Here is a 27,951-nt window from a genome sequence, read left to right as displayed (position 1 = left end):
TTTTGGATTTGCCTCTGAATAACTTGAGAGGTTTCTTAATTCTTTATAGTTCTCAGTGGTGATCTAAATGTTAGGAGAGTCCCAGACGCCTCTGAGTAGAAGACTGCTTATTTACTTGATCACCCCTGCGTAGTAGCAGAAGACTGTTTATTTACTTGATCTTAGGCAAGAAGCCAAGAAATAATTGTATCTGTTTCTTAAGCAGTCAGACCTCTAACTAAGTCCCTCCTTGGTGAATATTATTGAATGGATGTATGGAATAACCATGATCATTCTATGCATATGCAATATTGTATAATCTGGTGAAACATTGATTTAATTTGCTTGTGTTTTTACTGTGATATTTTTTCTTGATTCTTTACAGAGTGATAAAATGGAATTTTACTAATTATGTATAATTCCATAATTGTAGTTTTATGCTGAATGCTCCAAATATCAAAGGTAATGTGGGGCATTGAGACACACAATAGATTTAAAATTTACCATTTTCAATTAGGTCTCTCAAAGTTCTGGAACCCTGGCTCCTGCCCAGAGTGATGTCCTACCATACAATGCTGTTGGCATCTCAACCACTGCGGAGCCCCTTGAGGAGCATTGGAATTGGTCAATTGGGAATTGGGTGGTAATAGGATGAGTACATTTTGTCTGTTTGTCACATAGCACTGTTTTGTGTAGTTCTTTTGTTCATATTCTTTGTCTTTGGGGGATGAGCCCTGGCTAAACTGTGCCATGTATTAGGAGAAGAAAACCATTTGACAGCACATTCCTGCTCTGTGGTGGTTGTGATATCACCAGCATATGGCATGCTGGCATCTCTGCAAAGGGGCCAGAGGTCAAGTTTTAGAAGTGTCTAGCATAGACAAGAGAGATGTCATTTACTCTAGTGAGACAATTGTGTTATTTCTGTTGGGGGGGCAACAGACTTGTAAATTATCCTAATGCCTATTGTTAACCCCTAACGAGAGGGGGAGTTACACGGAAATTGTACACTAGTGGCATGGGGAAGATCAAACATACTTGCTATTTGGTTGTCAGCTTAGACTTCATGATGTAATCTCCACTGTGTTTTCTTTTCTTTTTAGACAATTTGGCATTAAGAATGGGATGTTTTTTGGGCATGCTAAACAGCTGTGTCCTAATCTGCAAGCTGTTCCATATGATTTTCATGCATACAAGGAAGTTGCCCAAGCAATGTATGAAACATTGGCAAGGTATTGTATACAGCCTTCTCCTGTATATTTCTTTTACTTTACTTCTTTGATTTACTATTAAAGAGTCCAGTTTTCTTTAGCATTTTGAGAGTCACTGGATTTTTCTCTCTCCTGTGATCTATTTCTCAGCCTGCCAGTTTGATAACTGCCTTTCTTTAGGTAGCTTTAGTAATTGGGAGTTTAGTCTCAAGGAAAAATTTGCATTACATCATTGTTCAGGTGCTACTGATTGTGATGTGAAATCTGCTAGTATATGGACATGTTTTTCTTTCCCATGAAACTAGATGGTTCTTGTCTTTTATTACATTTGAATTATAATTTGTTTAAAATTAGAATTCACAGAGTGAGGTGTAATAGTATGCTCCGTATCCCAGAATTTCAATACCAGCCAGTATAATGGAGGAAAACCTCTGTATTGTAACTGAATAAAATTAAAACTGATGAGCCAATAGCAGAGAGGCATTTAAAACTCTTTTTTCATCTTAAAATTTTTAAGCATGCCAAAAAATTAGTTTTTATAAAAGTGAATCACTGATGATTGTTTTATAGTGGTTGATTAGTTAGCTTGAGGAATAGAGGTAAATGATTCTTTTCCAGTGTAGGTTTTTAAATATTAAGGCAGTATTTAAAAAAAATTAAAATTATTTAGTAGCTTATACATGCTCTAAAGCCAGTCATGTAGTTTTTGTGTAAAGGGTTAGAAGAGGTGGTGCTCACAACTACTTAACTCTGTAAATTGAAAAAGTTTTAAGTGATGTAAATTACCGACTCAGACCTGCTCTAGTAAAAATGTAAGGGTATTGGTCTAAGAGCTATGTTGACATTCTAGGACATATGCTTGCCTCTATCTTCATTTCTGCGCCCCCCCCCTTTATTGAAAATAGATTCTTTTCTCATGCTATATATCCTGTTTACATTTTCCCCTCCTTCTGCAAGCCCAGTTCCTCCTCACCTCCACTCCCCACTGGATCCACTCCCCTTCCATTTCTCATGAAAAGAATAGGCTTCTAGGAGATAACAAACATAACAAAATAAAATATAATAAGATAAACAAAAACCATTGCATTAAAGTTGCATAAGGCAAACCAACACTAGGAAAAGAACTGAAGAGTAGGCACAAGGATCAAAGACCCACTTGTTTATACACTTGGGAATCCCATAAAAGTACTAAGCTGGAAGATATTTATGCAGAGGCCCTGGTGCAGACCCATGTAGGGCTGCCTTTTTGTTTGTTAAAAGCTTTATTCTGAACACCATTAACCATTAAGTGCACGGAGCTGCTTGATTCTACTAGTATCACCAAGGGAAACAATGTCTAGTCCCTGCTCTTGTGGAAGCTATCTTACTAGTGAAGAAAAAAAGTATACAAGGAAGGATTTGTTACCCTGTCATCAGTCACAGCTATTCTTAATGCAGATGCAGCAGTTCTGACATTACCATGTCACAGCTGTGTTAAATGCTGTTCAAAAGCTGAGGGCATTGATAGCGTCCAAAGGAGGGCTGGAATAGGGTAATAGAGTTGCTGCTGTGTTCTCAGTTCCACATCCTGGAGGAGATGAACTAAGGGAGAGCCAAGGCCTATTACACTTTCAATGTGTGAACACTTTTTAGTGGAATATTTTTTTTTCTCAGGAAAAAAAATCATTGTCATTATTTTAAAAAACTACAAAATCCTTTGTTATATTTTTAGCAGAAGTATCATTTCTTTATTGAATGAGTAGGTTTTGATATGGTTTATAACCTATCAAAAGGTGTGTATCAACAAGTGGATTGAGACATTACTTGTGAGGCCTCTTTAGCTGTCTCTGCTCTGATTCTGTTTCATAGTTCCTTTGTCCTATAGCATCTCAGGGATTTAATAGATATTAGAGATGAACAGCAGTTGTTGAACTGATGTATGTAAACTTCTGTTCATAAAGGTCTCTGATTAGCCATGTTCGAATTTTTCTTAGATATTTTGATAGTTGTGATCCATTTTCCACTTTGTAGCTATTTGTGTGTACAAGAGTATTTTCAATACAATCATTTTGGCTGTAATCGTTTTGGTATGGAATTAGAACACTAACTTTGACAAGGTAAATAACTAAATAATGGCACTTTGGATGGGTTATTTAAGATTAGAAGTTTGTTTTTGTTGTTCCTTTTCAGTATTTAAAAATAAATGCCTTGTCTGTTTTGTAACATTTAATGTCTCCCAGAGCAGGCCATAGGTATGATTCATTGCCTTTGCTTTGTATTGATAGCTACACACACAGCATTGAAGCTGTCAGTTGTGATGAAGCCCTGGTAGACATCGCTGACATCCTTGCAGAGACTAAACTTACTCCTGATGAATTTGCAACTGCCCTCCGAATGGAAATCAAAGACAAGACTAAATGTGCTGCCTCTGTTGGAATTGGTTAGTATCTGGCTTGCATGTACTTGTATCTACTCAAAGTTTGGGATCCATAATACTCCCTAATTTAAAGGACTTGTAATAACTTACTGCATGTTGCAGAAGTGGTCTTTCCCCTTTTAGCATTGCTTACAGCTGTGCAATAAGATAAAAATGTTGGAAATGCAAGTAAATTGTTAGTGGTAGAATATTGTTCCAGTAATTGAATCAGAATAATTCTTGTTCTTCAAAAACAGAGAAAGTTAGATTAAATTTCAATTCTTGTTTTCCTCAAATTTGAACAGGAACTATACTTTAAAAACAAGTTTATGGCATGGAACTTGAAGTTCATCGTTAGTCTTTTTTTTTGCCTCCCTGGTATCACAGTGTTCTTTGCGGTTCCAGGCTCTTCCTGGTCTTCTCTCTGTTTGGTTTATTCTGCTGTTGCACCGTCTGTCCTCCTTATGGTGACTTGATGCTGTAACATTTAGAATTGAAAAGCATAGGCTTTCTGTGCCATCTTTTCCTACCTATCCCAGCCTACTCAAAACTGTTTACCAGGAAACCCTTTTGTCTTGCCATGCTCTCAAGTAGATAGCTTCACACTCTGTCCTGCAGCCTTAAAAGGTAGTAATAAAACTTTCTAAACATGCTGTTCTTGTTTCCAGCCTATTCCAACATTCTCATTCATAAACCCTCAAATTCTTGTCTTGAACCAATGGGATTTAGATTGGTAACTCAGTGGCATCATAGATAGGTTAATACTACATTCATTGGAGAGCTGGAAGCCAGGTGTGATGACACCCTGTTATCCTGGCACATCAGAGGCTGAGGTAGGGGGAAGTGCAGACCAGCCTGAATTCAGATGAGACTGTCTCAGAATGGGGGTGACTTCTGGAGATGGGGACGAACATGCTGCTGAAGCAAGCCCTGGGAACTACTGGAATGGTCACGAAGCATAAGGATGAAAAGCTTTGGAAAACTGGGGCAGAACTCTAAGATTTCTGTGGGAAAGGCATTGCACTGAAGGGATTGTCTTACTTCCTTGGTACCAAGCACTGAGATAATTTAAGAGAGACAATGTACTAACTTGGGGTATTAGGTTGTTTGTTTGTTTGGTTGTTTTTTTAATTGCTGTGGTAAAAGTAAGGCAGCTTACAGAAGAGTGTACTCTGAGCTTCTAGATGGTTAGGGGTCCATACTGGAACAGCAGGACACCAGGCGGCAAAAATGGCAGCTGGAAGCTGAGAGCTAGGGCTTACATCTAGAACCACAAAAGGAAGCAGAGAGAATGAACTAGACCTGAGGCCTGTGACATACTTCCTTCAGCTAGGCCACACCTTCTATGCCACATGTTCAAATGCCTGAGACTGGTGTGCATCTCATTGAAACCATCACACTTGGTGCGTGAGATTTTGATCAGGATGTGGTTCAGGATGCCTGTATGCATATGAGAGATTTGCTTCCCTGTAAGTGTCTTTGAAAATTAGGTAGCCCAAAAGGTACTTTTCATCTCACTCAAGCAGTATTTTTCTAAATTAGAAATATTCTGTGTTTACTCCTTTGACAATTTTCATACAATAATGCAGTGTATCTTGATCATACCCACTACCAGGTTCCCTCCCATCTTCATGTCCTGTTTTTCTTTGTTTTTAATGATCTACTGATTCTATGTACATGCACTCATATGCACATGGTTGTGGGACCATCCACCTGAGTGTGGACATCCTATCAGCATCTCAAACTCCTGGGAAAATAAAATTACTTCCCCCTAACCACGAGTAGTTTCTCAACGAGAGGTGGGACCGTCCGTTTTGGAATTTTGACTGAGTAGGTAGGTCTTAAGAGAGTAACCATAGCCTCTGTGAGTTCTTGAGTGCATTGTGTCTTGTCACTTGCAAAAGATAGCATTTCTCAACACTCCTCCCTGTTCTCCAGCTCTTAAATAGCCCTTTTACAGGATGTTCCCAGGGCCTTGGGGTGGATGGTGGTGGCGCTCCAGATGTCCCATGTAGGGCTAAACTCTCAGTAGTCACTTATTCTTATACTTTTGACTACTTAAGTCTCTTCATTCACTGCTGAACACTCTAGAAAGAAACTTCCTGGTTTAACCAAGGTTGAGAGTAGCACACAAAATTCATGGGCATAAACATAAATATTTGTGACAGGTAATTTGACAGCATGGCCATTTAGCAAAACAACAATACTAGTCTCATACCACCCTGGTCTGAGGCCTACCTAGCTATGGGACTTAGATTTAGAATTCTGTCCAGTGGAGCAGGCTTCACATGTGATCAGAGAGCAGTGTTTGACCCCTGTAACAGTCATTCCCAATATTGCACCAAGTGAGTACATCTTCCAGCAATATTTTTAAGATGTGAAACATCATAGGATACTGAAATTAAAAACAGATGAATGTGTTGGCACTGTTGGTACAGGTACTGTCTGGCCTGCCTTTTCACTCCCTCTGTTGGCCTACAGGTTCCTTCCTATCAGCCTTTTTTTCCTACCAACCTCTCTACTTCAGTGTCAGACACAGTTTTAATTTTTCGTTTTTAATCATACTTACTTCTAATCTACAAGTGATAGTGTAAGTATATTTTCAGTTTAAGAATGGGACTAAACCTAAAATTCTGTCTCTGTCATCAACATGGCCAGGGACCGTGTTGATGTCTGTGGCCCAATGTTACCACCGAGGGCCATGCAGTTATCCTTGGGGATGTCTGTTCTGTACCATTATATGAAGCCATGTTGATGTCCGTGCACCATGCTACCACCACAGTTTTCATTGCTGGCCTTCACCTGCATTTTGAAGACCTTAAAAGCCTTCTCTAACATCAGTGTTCTGATTTGGGGGCTTTGTTACTATTGTCTGTTTACCTGTTTTCTCCACATAACATGGATCCTGGGGTTAGGGAATTTAACTGGTTTTTATTTTGACTTTGGTTTTCTCCAAATCTACCACACTTTTGAATGGGAGGGGGTTTGAGACAGGATCTCAGACTGTGGCTTCAGATTCATAGCTAACAGGCTACTTAAACCTCCTGAGTATTAAGATTATTTACATGAGAAACCACACCCAGCTTAACCCCTCCCCCTGCAAGATCAGGGCTGTTTTCTCTGTTCTTCATCAGGAAGACATTGAAATAATACTTGGTTTAAAATAAAGAAAAATCTCTATCCAGCAACCATATTGGCCGTATTCTGGGATATTAAATGAAACTGAATTAGTTTTCATCATTTTAAGATGCTGTAAATGACACAATCTACATGTGTCTCGTTATGAAATTTTAAGAACTAGTTATGGATATTTCTTGAACATTTTTTCCCTTTCAATTTCATAGGTTCTAATATTCTTCTCGCTAGAATGGCAACTAGAAAAGCAAAGCCAGATGGGCAGTACCACCTACAACCAGATGAAGTAGATGACTTCATCAGAGGGCAGCTCGTTACCAACCTACCAGGTGAGTACAAATCTTTGACTAAGTATTTGCCTATGAGAGATTACAGACATTTATAAGTCCTTTTCATGCCTTCATTTTTGTTTTTATGGGGCTATTTGTTTTCAGGCAGGGTTTTGATACATGACTTGAGATTGCCTCAGACTATCTGGATCATCCTGCCTCAGCACCCAAAGTGCTAGAATGACACACATATGCTACCATGCTCAACTTTCTTTGTCTCTTTTTAAATATTATGGGTCATGAAAAAGAAAACAAAGTACTACATTGAACATCCTATCAATGATTTATTACATGTTAGTTTTTCACCTAGTGGATTCTCCTTTACAGATTTCTCACTGATGTAACTAAGTTGGTAGGCGGCCACCTTAGCATGCCAGAAACCCTGGATTCCATCCCCAGCACCACATTCATAAAGCCAGTTGTTAGCACAGAGACCTAGAATCCATGCATTCCAGGGGTGGAAGCTGGGAGACCGAAGTACAGTATCTTGAGGCTCACCCAGCACTTGACCACCCTGGGCAAAAGCAAACAGTCAGTGACAAGGATTTCTTAAGTTTTAACAACATCAAGGATTCTGCAAAATAGTTTTAAAGGAAATATGAAATTAACTTATTATGTCTGTGTTTGCTCATGTATGTGCCCTGGTGTATAGAGGTAAGAGGAAAACTTTGGGAAACCAATTCTCTCCAACTATGGGTTCTAGGGATTAAACTCAGGTCATCAGGTGTGTCAGGCAAGGGCTTTACCCAAGTGAACCATCATCTCACCAGCCGAGCTTTCTTTTTTTTTTTTTTTTTTTTGGTTTTTCGAGACAGGGCTTCTCTGTGTAGCTTTGTGCCTTTTCTGGAACTCACTTGGTAGCCCAGGCTGGCCTCAAACTCACAGAGATCCGCCTGGCTCTGCCTCTCGAGTGCTGGAATTAAAGGCGTGCGCCACCACCGCCCGGCAGCTTTCATTTTTTAACTCATAATCCAAATACTATATTTCTAAGCTGAAAACCATGGTTTAGAAATGCATTCATCTATTTATGTGAGATAATGGTTTGAAAATGCAAACGGGAATTGAGTGGTAGAGCACTCAACAGGTGTGGGACACCTTGGCTTTAGTTCTTAGCATTCATTTTAAAGACTGATTTTTATTCTCTACATTTTTAAACTGTATTTATAAATGTGTGTCTATGGGAATATGTACTTGCAAGTGCCGTTGCCCTAGGCCATAGGTCTTTGAGTTCCCTGCAGCTGCAGTTACAGGTACTTGTAAGCTACCTACCTTGGGTACTGGGAACCAAACTCAGGTCTTCTCCAAGAGCAGTAAGTGCTCTTAACCTTGTGCTGTCTCTCTAGTCCCACCTAGCACTGATTTTAAAAATGAAAAATTCCAGAAGAGAAAAGGCCACTTGGGCATAGTGACATATGTTTGTAATAATTAGCACCTGGGACTTGGAGGCAGGAGGATTAGGAATTCAAATCCAGCCTGGGCTGCGTGAGCCCATGTCTCAAAACAAAAAAGAAGCATGAAGAAGAACGAACATTAAAAATATAATCTCCCTGAGCATGATGGCACACGCCTTCAACCCCAGCACTTGGGAGGCAGAGGCAGGTGGATCTCTGTGAGTTCAAGGCCAGCCTGGTCTACAGAGTTCCAAGACAGTTAAGACTACACAGAGAATCCTGTCACCTTTGTAAACTTTTGTATATATTTTTTTAGATTTAAAAGTTTTATTTGCAGGAAGATGTTAGAGATGGAGACCAGTGATAGAGATGTATGTATAAAAGTAGACTTAGTAGAATTTTCATGTGTATATTTTAAGCTTAATGAAAATGTATATGAACTACCTTAGAAATTTGTTATGTCAAACTTTAAATGACTCAATGCCACTTTATGATGGACTAGTTTTAAAACCTTACTATAGCCCTCATAAATAACTGTTATAAGTGTGTGGTCTATTTCTGATGTTCAGTTTGAGATTAAATTTCAATAGTAATTAGCTTTATTAATCAAATAGCAAATTACCTTATTAGCATAATTTAAACAGGTGTAATAGCACATTTTATAGTTTGTAGTTTGAGCAAGTATATTAAAAGCTGTGTATAAATTTCATGCCTTAATGGCCATCTGTGAGGTTATATATCCTGACCTGTCCTCAGAGCATTGTATTTCTTTATTGACATCCAAAAACATAGGGTCATCAAGATTGGCTTCCTGTTTAGGTCCTTACCACTCAAAATGGACCATGTGTTTTGACTTCTATTAAATCCTCAAATTTTGTTGGACAGTGATGCTCATGCCTTTAATCCCAACACTTGGGAGGCAGGAACAGATGAATCTCTGAGTTCAAGGCCAGCTTGGTCTACATAATGAGTTCCAGGACAGCCAGGGCTATGCTGAGAAACCCTGTCTTGAAAAACCAATAATAATAATAATAATAATATAATAATTCCCCCAAATTTGAATTGACTTAAATATTTTTGGTATGTTTATACTCAGTCTTCTGCACGTCATCCCTGGCATTTTTACTCATCTTTCCCCAAAGTATGTTTGAGAGAACACAAAGCATTCTTTGGGAGGCAGAGTGTGTGAGTGTATGTGCCCAAGCATGTGGAGGCCAGAGAAATATGTGAGGTATCTTAAAACTATAGCTCTCTATCTTTTATTTTATCTTATTTTTTAAGATAGTCTCTCACTGAATCTGAAAAACCAGTTTGGCTAGGCTAGCTTAGCCAGTGACTTCCCGAGATCCATCTGTCTTCCTCCCGCCTTTCCACAGTCTGGGGTTACAGTAATGCAGGTCCATGCTTAGGTTTTAAGATTTATGTGTGATATCTTGCCTGCATGTTTGTATGTACCACTTGCATAACTGTGGAGATGAGAAAAGGCATTGAGTTCCCCGGAATGGGGAATTGTGGACGTGTAATCTGCCTTGTGGGTGCTGGAAACCAATCCCCAGCAAGTACCCTTGCCTGCCGAGCCTTTGCTTCAGCCCTGTGCCCTCTTTTTTTTTTTCCGAGACAGGGTTTCTCTGTGTAGCTTTGTGCCTTTCCTGGAACTCGCTTTGGAGACCAGGCTGGCCTCGAACTCACAGAGATCCGCCTGCCTCTGCCTCCTGAGTGCTGGGAATAAAGGTGTGTGCCGCCGCTGCCGCCGCCACCACCACCACCACCACCCGGCTCCTGTGCCCTCTTTTTAAAGAGGAATTGTATATATATATAGGAACTGGGTTTGAGGGCCTCATACATTAGAAATTCTGAACATTATAATAAAGAATCCTATTTAATTTGCTGAGAGCAAGTAATTTCCCAGTGATGTTTGTTGGTGAATATAGTACCTATTTCTATCTTGTGGCTTACACTTTCAGGAAAACTTGCTCTCCAGTTGATAATTAGGATAAATTTATTGATAACACCCTAGCCTCTCTTCAGCCCTGGGCACTCATTAATTGTGTACTTAGCACATAACAAGTTCTGTAGACTAGGAAACAGCTTTAGAGTAGATGGAAGCAGTAAAAGACAACATTGATTTTAGGGACTTCACAAGATGATGATTATGTGTTTTGTGAACAAAATATATTACTTAATTCAAGGTAGTTATCCAGTGAAAGAAAAGATTATCCCTAATAAGTAGTTTGATATTAAGCACTGTTGGATCTTTACAAAGCTATAACCCTGTAGGTATAATCTTCAGTTAGGGACCTTGTACACAAGGTCAGGGCTGGGGTTTGTGCGTCCAGTTTGTGACTTCCCACTCTGCACAACCATTAGCTGTTCAGAAAGATCTACAACCTTACATTTACAGTTAACAAATTATGTTAGGTTCCTCATTTGGCTTGGCCATTTTTCTTGTACACTGAAACCTTTAGCAAGTGCCTACTGGATTAGATAGGACAGGTACAAGCATTTCTATCACCATTGACATTTCATCGAACACACCTAACATAGAGGACAAAGACTGTTCTTTGGCATTTTCCCCCCTGTATCAAGTGGGCCACTGAGATCTGGCTGTGTGGCTAGGGATCATTATCCATTTTTAATATGGTTCCCCTTGAGGCCAGGTGCAGATCAAGACCCAGCTACTTGACTAGGAGCTTCTATAGCTTTTCTCTGTTAGAAAGTAGATTCTAAGCCAGCATATTTATTGCCTTTATATCTTTTCCTCCTTTTTGGTTGCCTGTGCTGTAGTTAGGCCCTGAGCCCTGTTTACTTTCTCCATACAGGTATCCTGTTTCCTTATGAATTCTGAGGTACATTGCATTGAATCGGGAACCATTTTGTCCTGTCTTGAAGTTTGATTATTCCCTTCCCGCCTCCACTACAGGACCATTTTATTCCACCATAATAGCTTTCCATAAACAGCAGCTTTTCTTCCTCAGACAATGATTTCCTTAGATTAGATTGATTATGCTTAATTTGGTGATGTTTTCCCACCCCATCTTGTTCAGATATGCACAGTTCAGGGTTAGTGTTGACTCTTGCTTGCCCTTTGTTCTGACTTGGACTGTAAATGGCACAAGTGGGAGCCAGCATCCTTCCCAGTAGGATATAGATCAGCGATCTCAACGTGTGCATCACTACCCCTTTATTTCCAGAAATATTTACATTACAATTCATTAGAGTAGCAAAAATCATAGTTACGAAGTAGCAACGAAATAATTTTATGGTTGGGGGTCATTACATCATGAAGAACTGTATTAGGAAGGTTGAGAACCACTGATAAAGATTTTCATGGTTTAAACTTGTCTGACCTACTTCCATGCTGAAGATGCTTTTAAAGTTTATTAACTCCTGATCTGCATCCTATTTTACTGTCTCCAATGGTTCTCTTGTCAGAGTGTGGGCTGGGATTCTTCTTGCCACTGGAAACCACTCAGGATAGAAGAAAAAGTTATATAACTACATTGAGCAAAAGATAGTAGCAGACTTTGCTCTTTTTTGATAACATACAAAAAGCACAGAGACGCATGGTTTTCACTGCTAGTAACTGTGGTAAAGTCATTTCAGTAAGAATTGTAGTTTACTTGAGTTACTCTCAACTGCTTTCTCAAATTTGTGCTTCCTTTTAACATCTTTTTTTTGGATGTGATGTAGGGCAGCAGAGCTCATCAGTGTTCTGGGGTAGCACTGAAACTTTGTATACATTGTGTGGGAGGCCGTGGAGACTGCTGTACTCTGGCCCAGTTGTAGGAAGAATTAATGTCACCTCTTTAAGGTGGTTAAGTTAGCTTTTGATCAAAGAAATGGGTCTCCTTCCTTTACTACACTACCATTCCTTGCTGAGCAGCTCTAGTCCCCATGGTTCCACATATCGTCAGTTCCATTCTAGTTCCAGTCCAGAGTGAATGTGGCGAAACCGTCATGGATATTGGCAATCGTCATAATACAGTCCTACCATGTGCTGGATAGTATTTGTGTCTGTGCTACAGATTCAGACAATAAATCCTTAAACAAGAGTGTACTTACTCATTGATTTGTAGGTAAGATAGTAATCTTGGAATTATTCATAAAATTTTTTATATAAAACTTAAAGTTTTTGCATACATAAGAATGACCAAAATGGTAATAGTTTGCACCAACTGTGTATGTATTCCTTTTCCTAGGAGTTGGACGTTCAATGGAATCTAAGCTAGCATCTTTGGGAATTAAAACTTGTGGAGATTTGCAGTGTATGACCATGGCAAAACTCCAGAAAGAATTTGGCCCCAAAACAGGTCAGATGTTATATAGATTCTGCCGTGGTTTGGATGATAGACCAGTCAGAACAGAGAAGGAAAGGAAGTCTGTGTCAGCTGAGATCAACTATGGAATAAGATTCACCCAGGTAATAATGTCTTTACATACTCCTGTTTCTAACCTCTAAAGATTTTGATGATTGAAATAAATATTAAAACTAGTATATCCCTAAATAAAAAACCCAGGTCTTTGCCTGGTGGTGGCAGTGCATGCCTATACCCTGTCTGGAAAAACCAGGGAGTGGAAAAAAAATCTAGGTTTTAAGGAAAGATACAAAATATATTGTTTTGGGGGTCAAAAGCAATTTGAATTGTAATTATTGTCATTACCAATGAAGAGGAAAGGGCCATACAAGTTTTAAATTTTATTTTAAATTATACTTAAAAATAGGTCTCATTTACCTCATTTTCCATGCCCCTAGTGTAGTGGTTCTCAACCTTCCTAATGCTGTGACCCTTTAATACAATTCCTCATGCCCCCCAACCATAGAATTATTTTTGTTGCTACTTCATTATAATTTTGCTACTCCTAGGAATTGCAATGTAAATATCTGTGTTTTCCATTGGTCTTAGGAAACCTATTGCTCTAGATGGTGGTAGTATATAGATGGACTAGTGTTTGCTTTCCTTAAGAATACACATTTGGATTTGGGTATGTCTCTGGAATTTAGTTTTGTACACACTGCACATCAAGAAGATTTGAAATCTGACAAGTGTTTGTTCTTCTGAACTATCATGAAGGATTCTGACATAGTGTAAGAATTCATATTTTATCAGAAAACTTAAGAATTGCAACAGGTCAGTGATAGCATAAAAGAGCAAGAAAGGAAATGCTGTAAAGAGTACTCAGTACATTGAAAACATGAGCATTTATATTAGCGTACATCTCAAGGTGTGTGCACAATGTTTCTTTTAAATAAATGCTTACGATAGGGAAATAAGATATTCAATGTTCAGAGCTGAGCTACTTGAGAACTATTAAGTTAAGGAAAGTAATATGGAAGTGTTTTTTTTTTTCCCCCTCCATCTTTGTCTTTTGGTAGCCAAAAGAGGCAGAAGCTTTCCTTCTGAGTCTTTCAGAAGAAATTCAAAGACGACTTGAAGCTGCTGGCATGAAGGGCAAACGTCTTACTCTGAAAATAATGGTACGGAAGCCAGGGGCCCCTGTAGAAACTGCAAAATTTGGAGGCCATGGAATTTGTGATAACATTGCCAGGTAAGCTTTATCTTTATGCAAGTTATTATAATTCATACAAAATAAAATCAGTAGTAGTTTTAGTAAAAACTTACTAGTCCTTATGTTAAAGGTCCCTTGACTTAGGTTTAATACCTATTGCAGAATACTGAAAGCTGTGGGATGGATACTTTTCGTTTGTTTTCTCGAGACAGGTTTCTCTGTGTAGTTTTGGTGCCTGTCCTGGATCTCGCTCTGCAGACCAGGCTAGCCTGAACTCACAGAGATCTGTCTAGCTCTGCCTCCCAAGTGCTGGGATTAATGGATACATTTTAAAGAAAAGATTTAGTTTACAGTTCCTGGCGATTCAAGAGGCTGGCACTATTTTGAACCCTCTGTTAGCCAGTGGCATCACAGTGGCAGGAATGTAGGCCAGACAAGTCACAAGATGAAACAGGAAACCAGACAGGTCTCAAGGTCAAGGCTTGCTCTGTATAATAACCTGTCAAGTACTCATGACATGAGTTATTTCCTAGAGCAGTGTTCCTCTAAATCATTGCCACCTTACTGTGTATCAATTTTCCAACATAACTGAACAGACCACATCCAGATTACATCCATATGTGCCTGGAGATGCTAAAATGCTACACATTAGCAAGCCAAGGTGACTGATGTGGTTTGTCAAAGATTGAGAATTTCCCAGATCTCTATGAGTAAATCACTCATTTAAGCAGCATTTCTCTTTGTGAAATGAGCAATCAGAATTATCTCTGAAAACTGGTGGAAAGCTTTTATTTAAAATCCTGACTTGATGTGTACATCACTTAATGCTAGGGTTTATGTGAGATCTGTGACCATCATGAAATCACTTTCTAAAGTGCACGTTCTATTCAACAAACTGAAGTTCATCTAACAAACCAAAGTGGTAACATTTTTAAGAGTTTTTAGTAAAGATTAGTTCATGTCAAACAAGTTGCTTATTGTGATCTTATAAAATCTCAAATAGAGTCAGGTCATTGAAAGCATTATGTACTGTGGAAACAGGCAAAGTCAACAACATAACTTAAAAATTGATAATAGACATTTCTGTATGAAACTGGTTCTTAAGCATTGGTTTTTGTGGACGGGCAGGCGGGATGCAATAACCAGGTCCAGTTTGGAGTCTGTTTCTCAGATGAACTGGGAGTGGTGTGATAATGTAATTTTGTTTGCAATGGGCCACTGTGCTCGTGCAAGAGAATCCCCATTGGCACTAAAGATGTTAGGATGAGTTAAAACCATTGCTACCCCATAACAGACCTGCAAGGTTCCTTACAGGCTTTTATGCTAGACTATAATAGTGCTTGTCATAGTAGCTACATACATTTTCTTTATGCATTTATAAAAGCTCTTAGAGAAAGTAGCATTAGAGTATATTTAAATGCCAGAAATATTCAGTGGCTTTCCTTTCAATATAATGGAGAGTCAAAAACCCCAGAGGCTTGGAGAGATGGTTCAGTAGTTAAGAATATATTTTTTTTTGTGTGTGTGTGTGTTTCCCAAATTATGTACGTGTGTGTATATGCACACGTGCCTGGCCAGAAGAGGGTGTCACATTCCCTGGGACTGGAGTTTGATGTCATTGTGAATTGACTAATCTAGGTGCTGGGAACTGAACTCCAGTCCTTTACAAAAGTAAGTGTTAACCATAGAGGCATTTCTTCAGCCACAAATAATTTTTAAAAACAAAACAGTTGATTCATTTCTCCTGAGAATATTATTTGTACCTCAGTATCATCTTTTAAAATAAATTTCCCTTGGAATCCAACTTTTCTGGCTACCTACCATGCAGTCTGTTTTAATTACAACACTTTTTTATTTTTATATACGTGAACTAAAAATTTTCTTAAATAAAAATTTTGGTTGATCAAGTCTCCATGGCATGTTTATTGTTCTGTATAATATTTTCTATACTTGTGGATGGTTTTACTGGCTCATAGTAAGGGCAATTATTCATTCTTTGTAGCTTTTAGGCTGACCTCAAACTCAGCTATTCACCTGCCTCTGCCTCCCAAGTACTGGGATTAAAGGCGTGCACCACCACTACCTGGCTATTCATTCATTTTTCATTTTTATAAACTTAGTAACTTTTTGCAATCTTTTATTGAATGTACGTTGTTTAGGAAAGTAATTCTAATACTTACAGGACTGTAACTCTGGACCAGGCAACAGACAGTGCAAAAGTAATTGGAAAGGCTACTCTAAACATGTTTCATATGATGAAGCTAAATATATCGGATATGAGAGGGGTAAGTATCACATTGAGGCTCTCTTCCTGTAGTGTGAAGCCTGGGCTTCATCTGAGCTTGGTCATGGTGCATTGCAGGCATATGTGCAGATCTATATAGCTTCTTGTGTGCTGTCCAAGGAGAGAGAGAACTTCCCATCAAGTCCGGTTATCTTAGTTTTGAGAGGTTAGCTAGGCAAGCACCTTTATCTCTTATCTATTACCCTAGCTTTATAAAGTTACTATTGTAGGGAGAGATTGAACCTTATTAAATAAGTACATTGTTGTACCACTCAGCTACACCCAGCCTGCCAATTTGAATGACAGATCCTATTTAAACCCTCAGCTGGGGCTCCTGAGATAATTCAGCAGATACACAAACCTGGTCCAGCTTGTTCTGTGGTTTCCACCTCATACTGTACTAGAAAACCTGTGGAATACTGGAATCCACTTGTTGGGATATTCTATTTTTAAATGTCTTACCGTGTTAGGAAAGAATCAAATACTCTCAGGATAAAGAAAAGCTAAATAGCTCATGCACAAGGTTTGTGGGATAACTCATAAATAAGTTGATCGTTTGCATAGTTCCATTCACTCCTTTACTCTAGTACCCAAAGATTAAGAATTTTTTAGTTGAATTCTTATTTTCACTTTTGTTTATTTACAAACATTCTCTTTATTTTTGTTCTAGGTTGGGATTCAAGTGAATCAGTTGGTTCCTACTAATGCAAATCCTTCCACATGTTTAAGTCGCCCATCAGTTCAATCAAGCCTCTACCCTGGTAGATCACATTCTGTCTATGATCTCTTACAAGTTCAGAAAGCTAAGAAACCCACAGCAGAGGAACACAAGGAAGGTGAGTAGACATCAGTATGCTGATGCTCATTTCAGTCCCATTTTAAATCACCCCCTCTTTTTAACAAGTTAAACCACATTCTAAATTATGAATCTAAAAAATGTGTTCACAAGAAACAGAATTCAGTGATGGGGGAAGGGTATCGGCTTGTTTGTGTTTTCCTCAGATGAGCTAAAGAGGCTATTTTATTTTTATTCTATAATCGTAGTACTTCTGGCTGCTGTGGATCTGGAAACATCCTCTGCCTCTAGAGCCTGTACTTTGTCGTCACCCTTTTCTACACATCTGGCAGCTAGTGTCAATACTGACACTAACAGAGGCGAGTGTTCAAGGAAATGGAATGGTCTGCATTCTCCTGTCAGTGGACAGTCAAGACTTAATCTAAGTATAGAGGTCCCATCACCATCCCAGGTATGTTTTCTGGTCCTAAGTACCAAACTGGCTAAAGAATAGAAACAGTATTCTCTAGTCTGTAGGTTGGCATACGAAGTCATCTTCGTGTGTGTTGTTAAGTGCTCTCACTCATTCCCCTCCCATTTCTGCAGGTCTCCTTGTTTACTAGTTAGTCTGCCTTATGCTTTGTCATGGGTATCCTACCGCCTTTTCTGCTTCTGTTTGCATGGAGAGAAGCTGAAATAGGTACAAATGCTGCTTCTGGGTCTAGTGAAAGGGGTAGCTCTCAGGCTTGCATTAGATCTCCCTTGATGACAAGGAAGGACTGGCCAAAAGAGCAAGGAATTCTGTAATGCCTTTTTAGTATATGGTAACTTTGAATTTTTCTATTCCCTTTCTATGGGCAAGTTCTTCCTGCAAGGTATTCTGTGGACGTCCTTGTGTGTGCTACTGGCTCCCAAAGTACACTCACCTTCAGACTCTGGCACCTCAGGCTTCAACAGCAGTGTCTGTCAAGATAGCTTGGGCAGGGGGCTTTTTGAAGGCTGGTGATCTGCACTTTTGTTGTTCCTCAAATCTTCGCTTCTGAGCATCAGGTTCACGTTTGGTATTTTACAGATTGATCAGTCTGTTTTAGAAGCACTTCCACCTGATCTCCGGGAACAAATACAACAAGTTTATGCTGCTCAACAAGGAGAGCCACGTGGTACCAAGAAGAAAGAACCAGTAAATGGCTGCAGTTCAGGGGTCTTGCCACATCCTGTTGGCACAGTTCTGTTACAAATACCAGAGTCTCAAGAATCTAACAGTGACACTGGAATCAACGTCATAGCCCTTCCAGCATTTTCACAAGTAAATTAATGTCCTACTTTCCTCACTTTCCTCTTTTCTATACCTACGTAATTCTTGAGAAGCTTGCACTGTATGTACCACTAGGTACATATATACACCTGCAACACTGGTTGGCCACTTGGTCCTTTCCTAGAGTAGGCAAGTTAGCACCAGAGGGAAGAGAAGTGGGAGGCTGGGCATAGTGTGTGGTTGCTGAAAGTATCTAGAAGAAATAAACACATTCTTTGCCTACTATGTCACATAATAGGGTAGAGATGCACAAAGGAGAGTAGCACACCCTGTGTTCACATGTTCTTGGCTTCCCATTTTTGTAACTATCTCGTTTTGATAAGTTAGCATACAAACCTGATTCCTCATTTCTGTGATCTTTTGGAAGTTAAGCTGTTAAAGGACCTAAGGACCTGTTAAGAGTGATTTTAAAACAGTTTAGCCACTATCTCCTATTCACTTAGGTGTGACTTTTCTTCCTATCAGGTGGACCCTGATGTCTTTGCTGCCCTTCCTGCTGAGCTTCAGAAGGAGCTGAAAGCAGCATATGACCAAAGACAAAGGCAGGGAGAGGACACCGGTCATCAGCAGCCAGCCAGTATGTCTGGTAAGACAGCTGATAAGTCACAAAAAAGACTAGAGTGATGGCGTCATTGCGTTAGTTCTAACTCTTCATCCTGGAGAATCTGAAGTGATGATAGTCCTTGCTGGTTAGTACTAATGTTGATGAACTTACTCTTCACATTTTAGACATGTCAAGCTACTTGTCCTTTGAGAGAGGTAGATTTGAAAGAATGTTGATTCAAAACATGAAATCTCAACTTCTGGGCATGAGTCATGAACCCACATTTAAGCTTGAGTACTAAGAAAAATTCATCTTTAGAACCACTCCATTGCACATCACGTCCAAGATCAGCGTACTAAGTTGTATAGCTGGGCTGGGCGGAATTGTAGAGCCTAGCCTTAAGTTACTGCCTTCCTGGTCTCTTAGTTGATTGTATTGTAAGGACAGAGAACCATGAATTGTCTAGATTCATTGTGAGGATATCATACCTGTTTTTTTTGTTTTTTAGTGCCGAAAAATCCTTTACTTCAGCTAAAGCCACCAGCAGTGAAAGACAGGAGAAACAAGAAGAAGAACCCCATTGCTTCTCCCAGAAAGGTTCAGAGCCCTTTGAAAAATAAGCCGCTTAGCAGTCCTGCAAAAACTCTGCCAGGAGCCTATGGGAGCCCCCAGAAGTTAATGGACGGTTTTATAAAACATGAAGGAACGCCTGCTGAGAGACCCCTGGTAACTGGAAAAAATACTGATTGACATTTATTAGAGTTTGATGTACTTCACACTGTGTAAATACAGCATTTTTCGCTATTTCTTTCAACAGGAAGAACTCTCTGCTTCCACATCTGGTGCACAGAACCCCTCTAGTTTGCACCTCAACCAATCCAGCTGTGTTAGACCAACAGCACCTAACTTAGCTGGAGCTGTTGAGTTTGGTGATGTGAAGACCCTGCTCAAAGAATGGATAACTACTATCTCAGGTTGGTGTGGCCCATCTAGTAGCTGAATATTAATAGTTCTGTGATTCAGGAACATGAACTAATCACAACAGCTTTAGCCCACTTTCCTAACGCTAATGTGTTCTCACCTAAGTTGTAAGACTTGCTTTGATACCTGTAAATTGGGGGGCGGGGGGGGGGGGGGGTTAACTGCAGATTTCTGATTTTCGCTAAAAACTACATTGGGGTCCTCATTTGAGGTTTTCCTCTTTTCTAGATCCAATGGAAGAAGACATCCTGCAAGTTGTGAAATACTGCACTGACCTTATAGAGGAAAAAGATTTGGAAAAATTAGATCTAGTTATAAAATACATGAAAAGGTAATTTGTTAAAAGTTTTTTTTTTTTTGAGCTTTCTGGGTTAATTTTTTAAAAAATTTCCAGTCCCTGCTATAGAAGAAAATGCCACATGTTGACAGGGTAGTAAGTAACAACCACTCCCAAGGTTATACACAATAGTCATGAGTAACTAGGTTTGTTTTTTTAATCCAAAGCCAGATTTATTATCTTGACTTTTATTCAGTAGCTTTCTTCTCTCATTACTGAGATTATAAGTATGAGTCACCCTGTCCAGTACAAAATTTAAAATAATTAAAAAAAAAATAAAAACCCAAAAAACCCAGGAAGCATGAAGCTAGGTCTGAAGGAAAAAGGAATATGTGTTGGAGTTACCTTTTTAATGGTGGTAATCTTCCTCCCCTCCAGGCTGATGCAGCAGTCGGTGGAGTCAGTTTGGAACATGGCGTTTGACTTTATTCTTGACAATGTTCAGGTGGTTTTACAACAGACTTATGGAAGCACACTGAAAGTTACCTAAACGTTCCAGAGAGCCTGGTGCTCTCTGCTAGCTGTGCCAGCAGTGCTTGTGAGGTATTTGCAAAGTGCATGATAGTGATGCTGAGTTTTTATAATTTTAAATTTCTTTTTAAGCAAGTGTTTTGTACATTTCTTTTCAAAAAGTGCCAAATTTGTCAGTATTGCATGTAAATAATTGTGTTAATTCTTTTACTTGTAGCATAGATTCTATTTACAAAACATTTGTTTATAAAGTTTTATGGATTTTTACAGTGAAGTGTTTACAGTTGTTTAATAAAGAACTGTATGTATATTTTGTACAGGCTTTTTTTTGTGAATCCTTAAAAACAAAACAACAACAACAAAAACCTCAGCTCTAGGAACTAGCAACAATTTGTTATACTTAAAAGGCTGAAAAACCTCCAGGCCAGCCTGCTGCAGGCTGTGTGCAAAAGTTTCGACATTGCTGAGCCACCCCAGCCAGGATTTTAGTAGTTCTTTGAACCAGGAAAACTAGTAAAATCCTGGCCTGGAATTTATTCCTGATTTACACAGACACAAGTCCAGATACATTATGTCCTGAAGTTTTTCAAACATGCATAACCTCTCTTCCATGTATGCTTGTCATAACACCTGAAATTCCACTGTAGTGAGTATCTCCAACACTCAAGTTTTCTTACAACAGGTTTCTTGAAAGGATGTTGGAGGATCATTTAGACCCCCATTCCTCAGGAATAAACACATTTAGGTATAGTCATGAGAGTGTTGCAAATAAATCACTTGTGAGGGCTAACAATGCAGAAGAACTGACCTCCAATAACTTATTGCCACTTTTCTTTAACAGAACAATGGAATGTACTAAAATAAAATAGACCAAAATTAACTTACAAAAAATGCCCCTCCTAGGGCATGTTAGCACGTGCTGAGGGTGTGCACTATACTAACATGGAAGCCTAGCTTACTGGGCTGCAGTGTCTTGTCTTTATTGGCAGTTTGGAATTGTGATGACTACAATGATCTCTCATGACTCATACAAGGAGTAAAAGGCAGCCAGCTATTCTTTATACCATGGTTGCACACAAAAACAGATAAGGAAACAGCAGACTGCCTAAATCTAAAAAATTCCTAAGGGCATGTGCTGAGGATGGGGGTAGGGGACGTCACTGTGGAAAGAATACCCATAAAGATATTTCTTACATCAAAAAAGTCCCAAGAATCACAAAATCTGTAGAAGCTTGGTTAATCAAATACTGCAGGACTGATTTAATCAGTATAAAATTGAAAGAGATTTAGATTTGTAATAAAAATCCAAATTTGAGGAAGGGCAAACTTTAAAACAGCAGCCAAGTCTTGAGGGAGGGTGAGTGCAGGCACACTGGACTGTGAGGCGGGGAACTGACCACTGTCAAACCAGTGTAAGTTGCTTGGTTTCTCATGGAAAACATTTTATACACCTAAGTCCATCAGCATCCAAGTACGTCTGTTCCGTTGGTAACATCACAGCATAATATTACTTTACTCCAAATTCTGTCCCATGTGGGAAAATTAGATGATTTCAAATACTTTCTTCAGCTCCACAATAAGCTGCCAATCACTCTTCTGCATTTCGTCTCTGAACCAGTCTTTGAGTGCATCAATGGACTGCCGGCTGATCTGCAATAGCCCAGGCACAAACAGGGTGAGCCAAAGGGTAAGGTATGCCAATGAAAGCCACTGGCCCCAGATGTTGCATAAGCGAAAAGGAAGCAGTGCTTTGCAGCCTGCTTCAGGAGGCAGAACCCACATCTGTGAGCTGTGGCTCTGGGGTCCCTGGGATTGTCAGTTGCACTACCCTCTCAGAAGTACTGCCTGATGTTCCCAAATCCACAGATAGATAAAAGGGACCAAAATTTCAGTCTGAAGATATGACAAATTTTGCTAAAATACTTACCTTGCTCACAAGAATGTCCGTAGCTTCAAAATGTCTCCCAAACATTTTGGGAGATTCCCCGGGGATGGGTTCTATTTTGACACAGACTTCTTGTCCTTTTTTTGCAACATCCACCTGCCTGTGGTTTATTTCAATACTTGTTACTATCCCAATGTCAACAAACTACAAAAACAGAAAGATGAATGTCAGATTCAGGCTCTCCATAGGCCCCACAGACAGCTGAACTTTCAATATAACCCAACAGTCTCCACAGTAGAACTCAGCAACCCCCATCTACCCTGCGCCTCATGAGATGGCAGCAAAACCAGAATTATCCTTCATGCTCTGAAAATTTACAAGTCTCATGATCCAGTGTCATTTTTTTGTGGTCCTGCTACAAACTCTTGGTTGGGATAGAAGGGGAACAGCATACACCAAGTCATAAATCAAGTCAGAAAGGTGGTCGTGCAGTTGGAAAATAAGCTCTGAACAAAGGTGGAAGGCTATAAGTGGAAAAGCATTTGATTTACAGAGCCACCTGCAAGTTTATTGCCACCTAGGCAGGCAGAATACTCGATGAGCATAGAAAACATGTCACTATCCCAAAATGAAGACTTTAGAGGCCATGTGTCAACAATAGGTAACACCATGACCAGTGCCCATTGTCCAAACTGGGCACGCTAAGCATAATGAGTAACTACCACATCCTCCCAAGGCCAGTGAGAGCTCTGTAGTAAAACTGGGGAGTAGAAAGAGAATACAAGTTTGTAACCATTTACATAACTCAAGCAAATATTGAAATGAATACCATAACCAAGTCCACTGAGACAAAAGTCACCAAGACCTGCACAGTGCAAGTGTTGGGGCCCCCCCTTGTGTATTGCTTTTCAGTAAGTCTTATCTAGTGAGGAAGGAACAGACAAATCTAAGTAAAATCCATAACATATTTGAACTGGACTCTTTACAAAGGGGTACTCTCAACTTCGATTCCAACATGAATCTGTCCAAGCCAGGCCTAGGAATGGTATAAGCAGACACATGAGATGAATGATGATTGCAAATAAGGCATTACTTAAGTCAAGGTACCTATGGGAGGATACTGAGAGCCAGGGCTCAGAGTAAACACACTTACAGAAGATTGGACACTCTGAAAATTCTGTTCTTTTTTTTCCCGTTAGGATAAGAACATTGATGTAGACTGGGAACTTACATTTTTGCTTGGAACGCACATAGGTGTTCCTTGTTTGACTTGACCAGCCTCCACAGTGACCCCTATTACTATTGGATCTCGAGAATTGAAAATGTACTGAGGGAGGATTTTCATCTTGCAGGGAAATACTGCTATGTGCCTGGAAGTAAAGAGAAAGCAAAAAATCTCAAGCTCACAAAATCATTAAAAAAGCAAATGTAGATGAACAGGTTTGTTAGACGAATGAACGCACTTTCTGCAGCTGTTAAGAAAAGCCCATTTTCTCTCAAAGCTACATCAAGAAACATTTTGTGCTCAAACTGAAGGATGGAACCTACACATGAAGATGAACATTTTTGCCAGTCATATCCTGGAGTTTAGAACATGGGCATAACTGTTGCTGATATGTTTGTTAAAACAGTAGTCTACAGTGTGTAGTCAACCATCTATGTATGATTTTTTCCACCATATTCCAAGTGTTTTCCAAAAAGAGGTTACTTTCCTTGTCAATCACATTTTGCAAGCATATTCAGCCAATTTCAGTCCTGAGCTACTGTCCACTAGGCAACCCTGGTACTCTCTTTCCTAGACAATAGAAGCCTCCTGACAAAGCACCTGCTACCAGCTCCCTAACCACCCAGGTCCCTGTAACTAGAGAGTAACCCCCAATGGGATCATGACCACAACTTGGAAGGAAAAATAATTAAACCCAAAACTCAATCTTTCCCATGACCTATGAGGTTATTCCTGTAACACGAGGACCCTCTTACTTCTCCAACTTTCTAACTGCCATGTTCTCTGAAGTATACTCTGCCAGTGTGGCTTGGTTATCTTAAGCGCTGTTCTGCCTGTGCACACCCCAAACTCGTGACTACTCATTCTGCTTCAGACTGTTACTTCCAATAAGAGGCCCAGAGGAGATGCCTGCCCCAATCACAGCCAATTCTCTGCAACTGCTTCATGCACACTTACTGAACACCTCTCAATGACAGATACCCTGAAAGGCGCGGAAGGAGGAAGCCTAGCTATGGCCTTGCAAACTCCTCAGGAAGTATGGATACAACCAACTTGGAAGGTCTACAGAGGAATGGCCTTGTCTCCCTTGTCTTTTGGCATATTTCCTAGTTTACACAGTTTATTAATTTTCAATTAATAATTCAATTAATAAACTGAAAGGCCCCAGAGAAGATCTGAGCACACACACACACAGAGGAGTATTTGCCCCAGACACACCACTTCAGGATGCAGGATGCAGTATCTGGAACATAAACAAATGCCATTCTTTTGTTGTCTGCATTCCTTGTCAGTATTTAGAAATCCTCCACCAGCTGCATTACCAAAGATTCAAAGTAAACAAAGACAATAACTTACTTAAATTCTTCCTGTTTCTGTTTCTTGTAGTCTTGTCTGTATTTTGTAAAGGCATCAAATAAATGATAAATAATTTCTGCACTAAAGATTCTAACTCCCAAACTATCAGCCATCTCTTGCGCATCCCGTTCGATTCTTACATCAAAGGCCAGAATCACTGCATACCTGAAATATGGAAACATCAATGATCACTCAGTGAGTGAGAAATAGTAAGTCACACCAAACACCCTGAAGACAATCAGAGAAGCAAGAATACTTACTGCGGATCATGTTCCAACATCACTGAAGCCTTCATAACGTCTTTCTTATGGACTGGGCCAATGTTAATTCCCGCATACTGTGAAAGGAGAGTTTCCAGGTTTACCTGCATGCAGCAGGTAATGGTAACAACACAGCATGACTACCACATGCTTACAAAGCTGGGTAGTTACTTACTGGCACCTCTGATGTTTTCAGAAATTCAAGAAGAGCTTCTAAAGAGCCTAGTGTAGATGCCTGGACATAAACTCCTTTTTCTTCTAATTTGATAGCATTTAGTGTCTGCTTTAACTCATGGATCAATTCATCCTTGAAAAGAAATCAAACATGACAAAGCATATAACTATCTTCAGCAGCCCAGAATTAAACTGTTTCCTTCTGGTTAATGAATCACCTGAAACATGGTATTAAGGCATGACAGTCTGTTCTAGAAGAGAGATTATATGACCACAACCTAGCCCTATCCTAACCCATTTCATCCCTCAGCCTTAAGCTGACTAAAATAGGAAGTATGTTAAATCTCAACAGCACTTAATAAAGAAAGCAGATGGCCAGGAAGACTGTCATCCTTTCTCAGAACCACACAGATGAGTGGCAGCCCCAAAGTTCAACTGTTTCAACTGTGAAATCACCTAACTCATTACCTCACTAAAGACAAATCCACTCTATAAGCAGGCCCGGTGTATTCTCTAATGATGTGACCTGATTCTACCTATATATTAAAGGTAGCCTACAGGCCTGTGTACCTAGCAGCTATGTGCTCACAACAGCTTTATTTTCTCCTTGGCAAGCAAATAAACTATGACTACAGCATACTTTTCATTGAACATGGGCCAACTGATCTTCCCGTCAGAAAAACAGGCTTTAAAATGACTACTGGTACCAAATTAAGATTCCCTTTAAGTTCTACGTATAAATTAAAAACAGCCAGTGGCATATCCCCAGCACATAGAAGGTTGAAGCAAGAAAACTGCAAGTTCAGGACCAGACAACACTGGTTGTCTGAGGCTAGCCTGAGCTATATAGTAAGACTTATAACAAAAAAATGAAACAAACATACCAAAAGAACCAAACCCCCCAAAAACTACTGACATCTGCTTTAAAAAAGAAAACAATGTATGTACACATGTGTGTGGATACATACATGTAAGTGCTGGTTCCCTTCAAGGCTAGAGGCAGTGGATCCCCCTAGAGCTTCCAGATGGGTTCTCAGATCCAGTCAATATGCTCCTAACTGCTGAGTCATCTCTTCAGCCCATTTTATTTTTAAAGAACTTTTGTTCCCCAACCCCCATTTTTGAAACAGGATTTTATGAAGTCCAGGGTCACCTTGAACTGGTGCAACTAATGATAGCCGTGAGCTTCTGGTCTAACGTCCTCCACCTGCCAGGTGCTGGATCATTAATGCACCACTCTGCCAGTTTTTATGCAGTGCTGAGATCCAACACAGGGCTTCATGTGTGCAAGCATACTAACTGAGCACCACAAATCATTGGCTTATTTTTTTATTAGGATAAAATGCACATTTAGTATCAGGCATGGAAATTTATGCAAATTCATATGATAGTATAAACAATTAGAAAGCAACCAATTTTGTGAAAAAGAAGAGAAGATGTTGTCCTTTACAAGGTACCCATTGTAGTGAGCATCCCTAACGTATGTCCTACTGATACACAACAAAACTCAGAGGTTAAGGAGAATGGCAGCTTATGGTTAATATGAGAAGGCTGTAATTAAGGAAAGGGGAGGGAGGGCAATACAGAGGAAAGAACAAGAGGATGTTTGATAAAGCCTTAAGGGATATTTTATATTGACCTAAAATTATATACAATACATGTAAGTATACACACACTCACACACCCCTTTTTAAAAAATTAGGTGTATTTATGAGTATGAATGCTTTGCCTGCATGTATGTATGTATACCACATGCATGCCTGGTGCCCATGGAGGTCAGAAGAGGTGTCAGATATCCTGGAACTAGAGTTATAGATGGTTGTGAGCCATCACATGAGTGCTGGAAATCAAACCTGTGTCTTCTGCAAGAGTAAAGTGCTTTTAATCAATAAACTATCGCTCCTACAAGCCTGTAGGCCACTTTAGTGGTAGAATCAGGTCATGCTCTTGATACTTCAACAGTATAATAGAGAAGTTATTATATCCATGCTATCTCAACAGTATGGCTGCCTAAACAGGACCCAAACAATAATACCACACGAATATGTATGTATGTGCACACATGAAATTATGCCCCATGGGCTGACAATGCTCTCCATAAGAGCAATAGACTATCTAACAGAAATTTGAGTCCCAGGCATGAGTTGTTGGTCAAGACAGTACATAGACTTCCCAAGCAGTACAGGCTCTTGCTTTTGCCCTTGGCTGTCTCCCAGAGACTTAAGGGGAGACCCTATTGCTGAAGGTGACACACACTTAAGACACAGGATTTGAAAAGTCGAGCTGGGTCTATCCAGAAAGCCTCCCTGAGATCTAGCTTCCATTATACCACAAGGTGCTATGCAAGCTGCCAAGGGAGGAAGCAACCAAAACGCCTCTCTAGCACTGATGCCTAT

General features: G+C 39.7%; 2 protein-coding genes across 15 annotated transcripts in view; one reads left to right on the top strand and one right to left on the bottom strand.

The window, feature by feature from the left end:
* Positions 1-20,972, top strand: part of Rev1 (REV1 DNA directed polymerase) — a 71,502-nt gene extending 50,530 nt beyond the window's left edge. For 11 of the 14 annotated variants that reach the window (XM_028865733.2, XM_028865735.1, XM_028865730.2 and 8 more), the window contains 14 exons: positions 1,083-1,211; positions 3,455-3,609; positions 6,930-7,049; positions 12,640-12,860; positions 13,815-13,987; positions 16,131-16,233; positions 16,903-17,068; positions 17,277-17,479; positions 18,080-18,313; positions 18,788-18,908; positions 19,375-19,592; positions 19,684-19,840; positions 20,076-20,178; positions 20,563-20,972. In XM_028865733.2, the coding sequence (XP_028721566.1) occupies positions 1,083-1,211; positions 3,455-3,609; positions 6,930-7,049; positions 12,640-12,860; positions 13,815-13,987; positions 16,131-16,233; positions 16,903-17,068; positions 17,277-17,479; positions 18,080-18,313; positions 18,788-18,908; positions 19,375-19,592; positions 19,684-19,840; positions 20,076-20,178; positions 20,563-20,674 (2,215 nt within the window). In that variant the 3' untranslated portion in view covers positions 20,675-20,972. Of the gene's footprint in view, positions 1-403; positions 1,212-3,454; positions 3,610-6,929; positions 7,050-12,639; positions 12,861-13,814; positions 13,988-16,130; positions 16,234-16,902; positions 17,069-17,276; positions 17,480-18,079; positions 18,314-18,787; positions 18,909-19,374; positions 19,593-19,683; positions 19,841-20,075; positions 20,179-20,562 lie in introns of those variants that run through there. The other 3 variants (XM_028865736.2, XM_037200270.1, XM_028865740.2) reach the window with 3 other exon arrangements.
* A 919-nt stretch (positions 20,973-21,891) lies between these two features.
* Eif5b (eukaryotic translation initiation factor 5B) overlaps positions 21,892-27,951 on the bottom strand; it is a 53,240-nt gene continuing 47,180 nt past the window's right edge. The window contains exons 19-24 of the mRNA XM_028865741.2: positions 25,557-25,688; positions 25,382-25,458; positions 25,122-25,286; positions 23,772-23,910; positions 22,583-22,744; positions 21,892-22,305 (exon numbers count right to left, since the gene is read on the bottom strand). Of these exons, the coding sequence (XP_028721574.1) occupies positions 22,198-22,305; positions 22,583-22,744; positions 23,772-23,910; positions 25,122-25,286; positions 25,382-25,458; positions 25,557-25,688 (783 nt within the window). The 3' untranslated portion in view covers positions 21,892-22,197. The remainder of the gene's footprint in view (positions 22,306-22,582; positions 22,745-23,771; positions 23,911-25,121; positions 25,287-25,381; positions 25,459-25,556; positions 25,689-27,951) is intronic.

The sequence above is a fragment of the Peromyscus leucopus genome, chromosome 16_21, assembly GCF_004664715.2.
Source record: "Peromyscus leucopus breed LL Stock chromosome 16_21, UCI_PerLeu_2.1, whole genome shotgun sequence".
NCBI lineage: Eukaryota > Metazoa > Chordata > Mammalia > Rodentia > Cricetidae > Peromyscus > Peromyscus leucopus.
The sequence above is the reverse complement of the archived record's forward strand: the minus strand, read 5'-3'. Positions and strand labels throughout refer to the sequence as shown.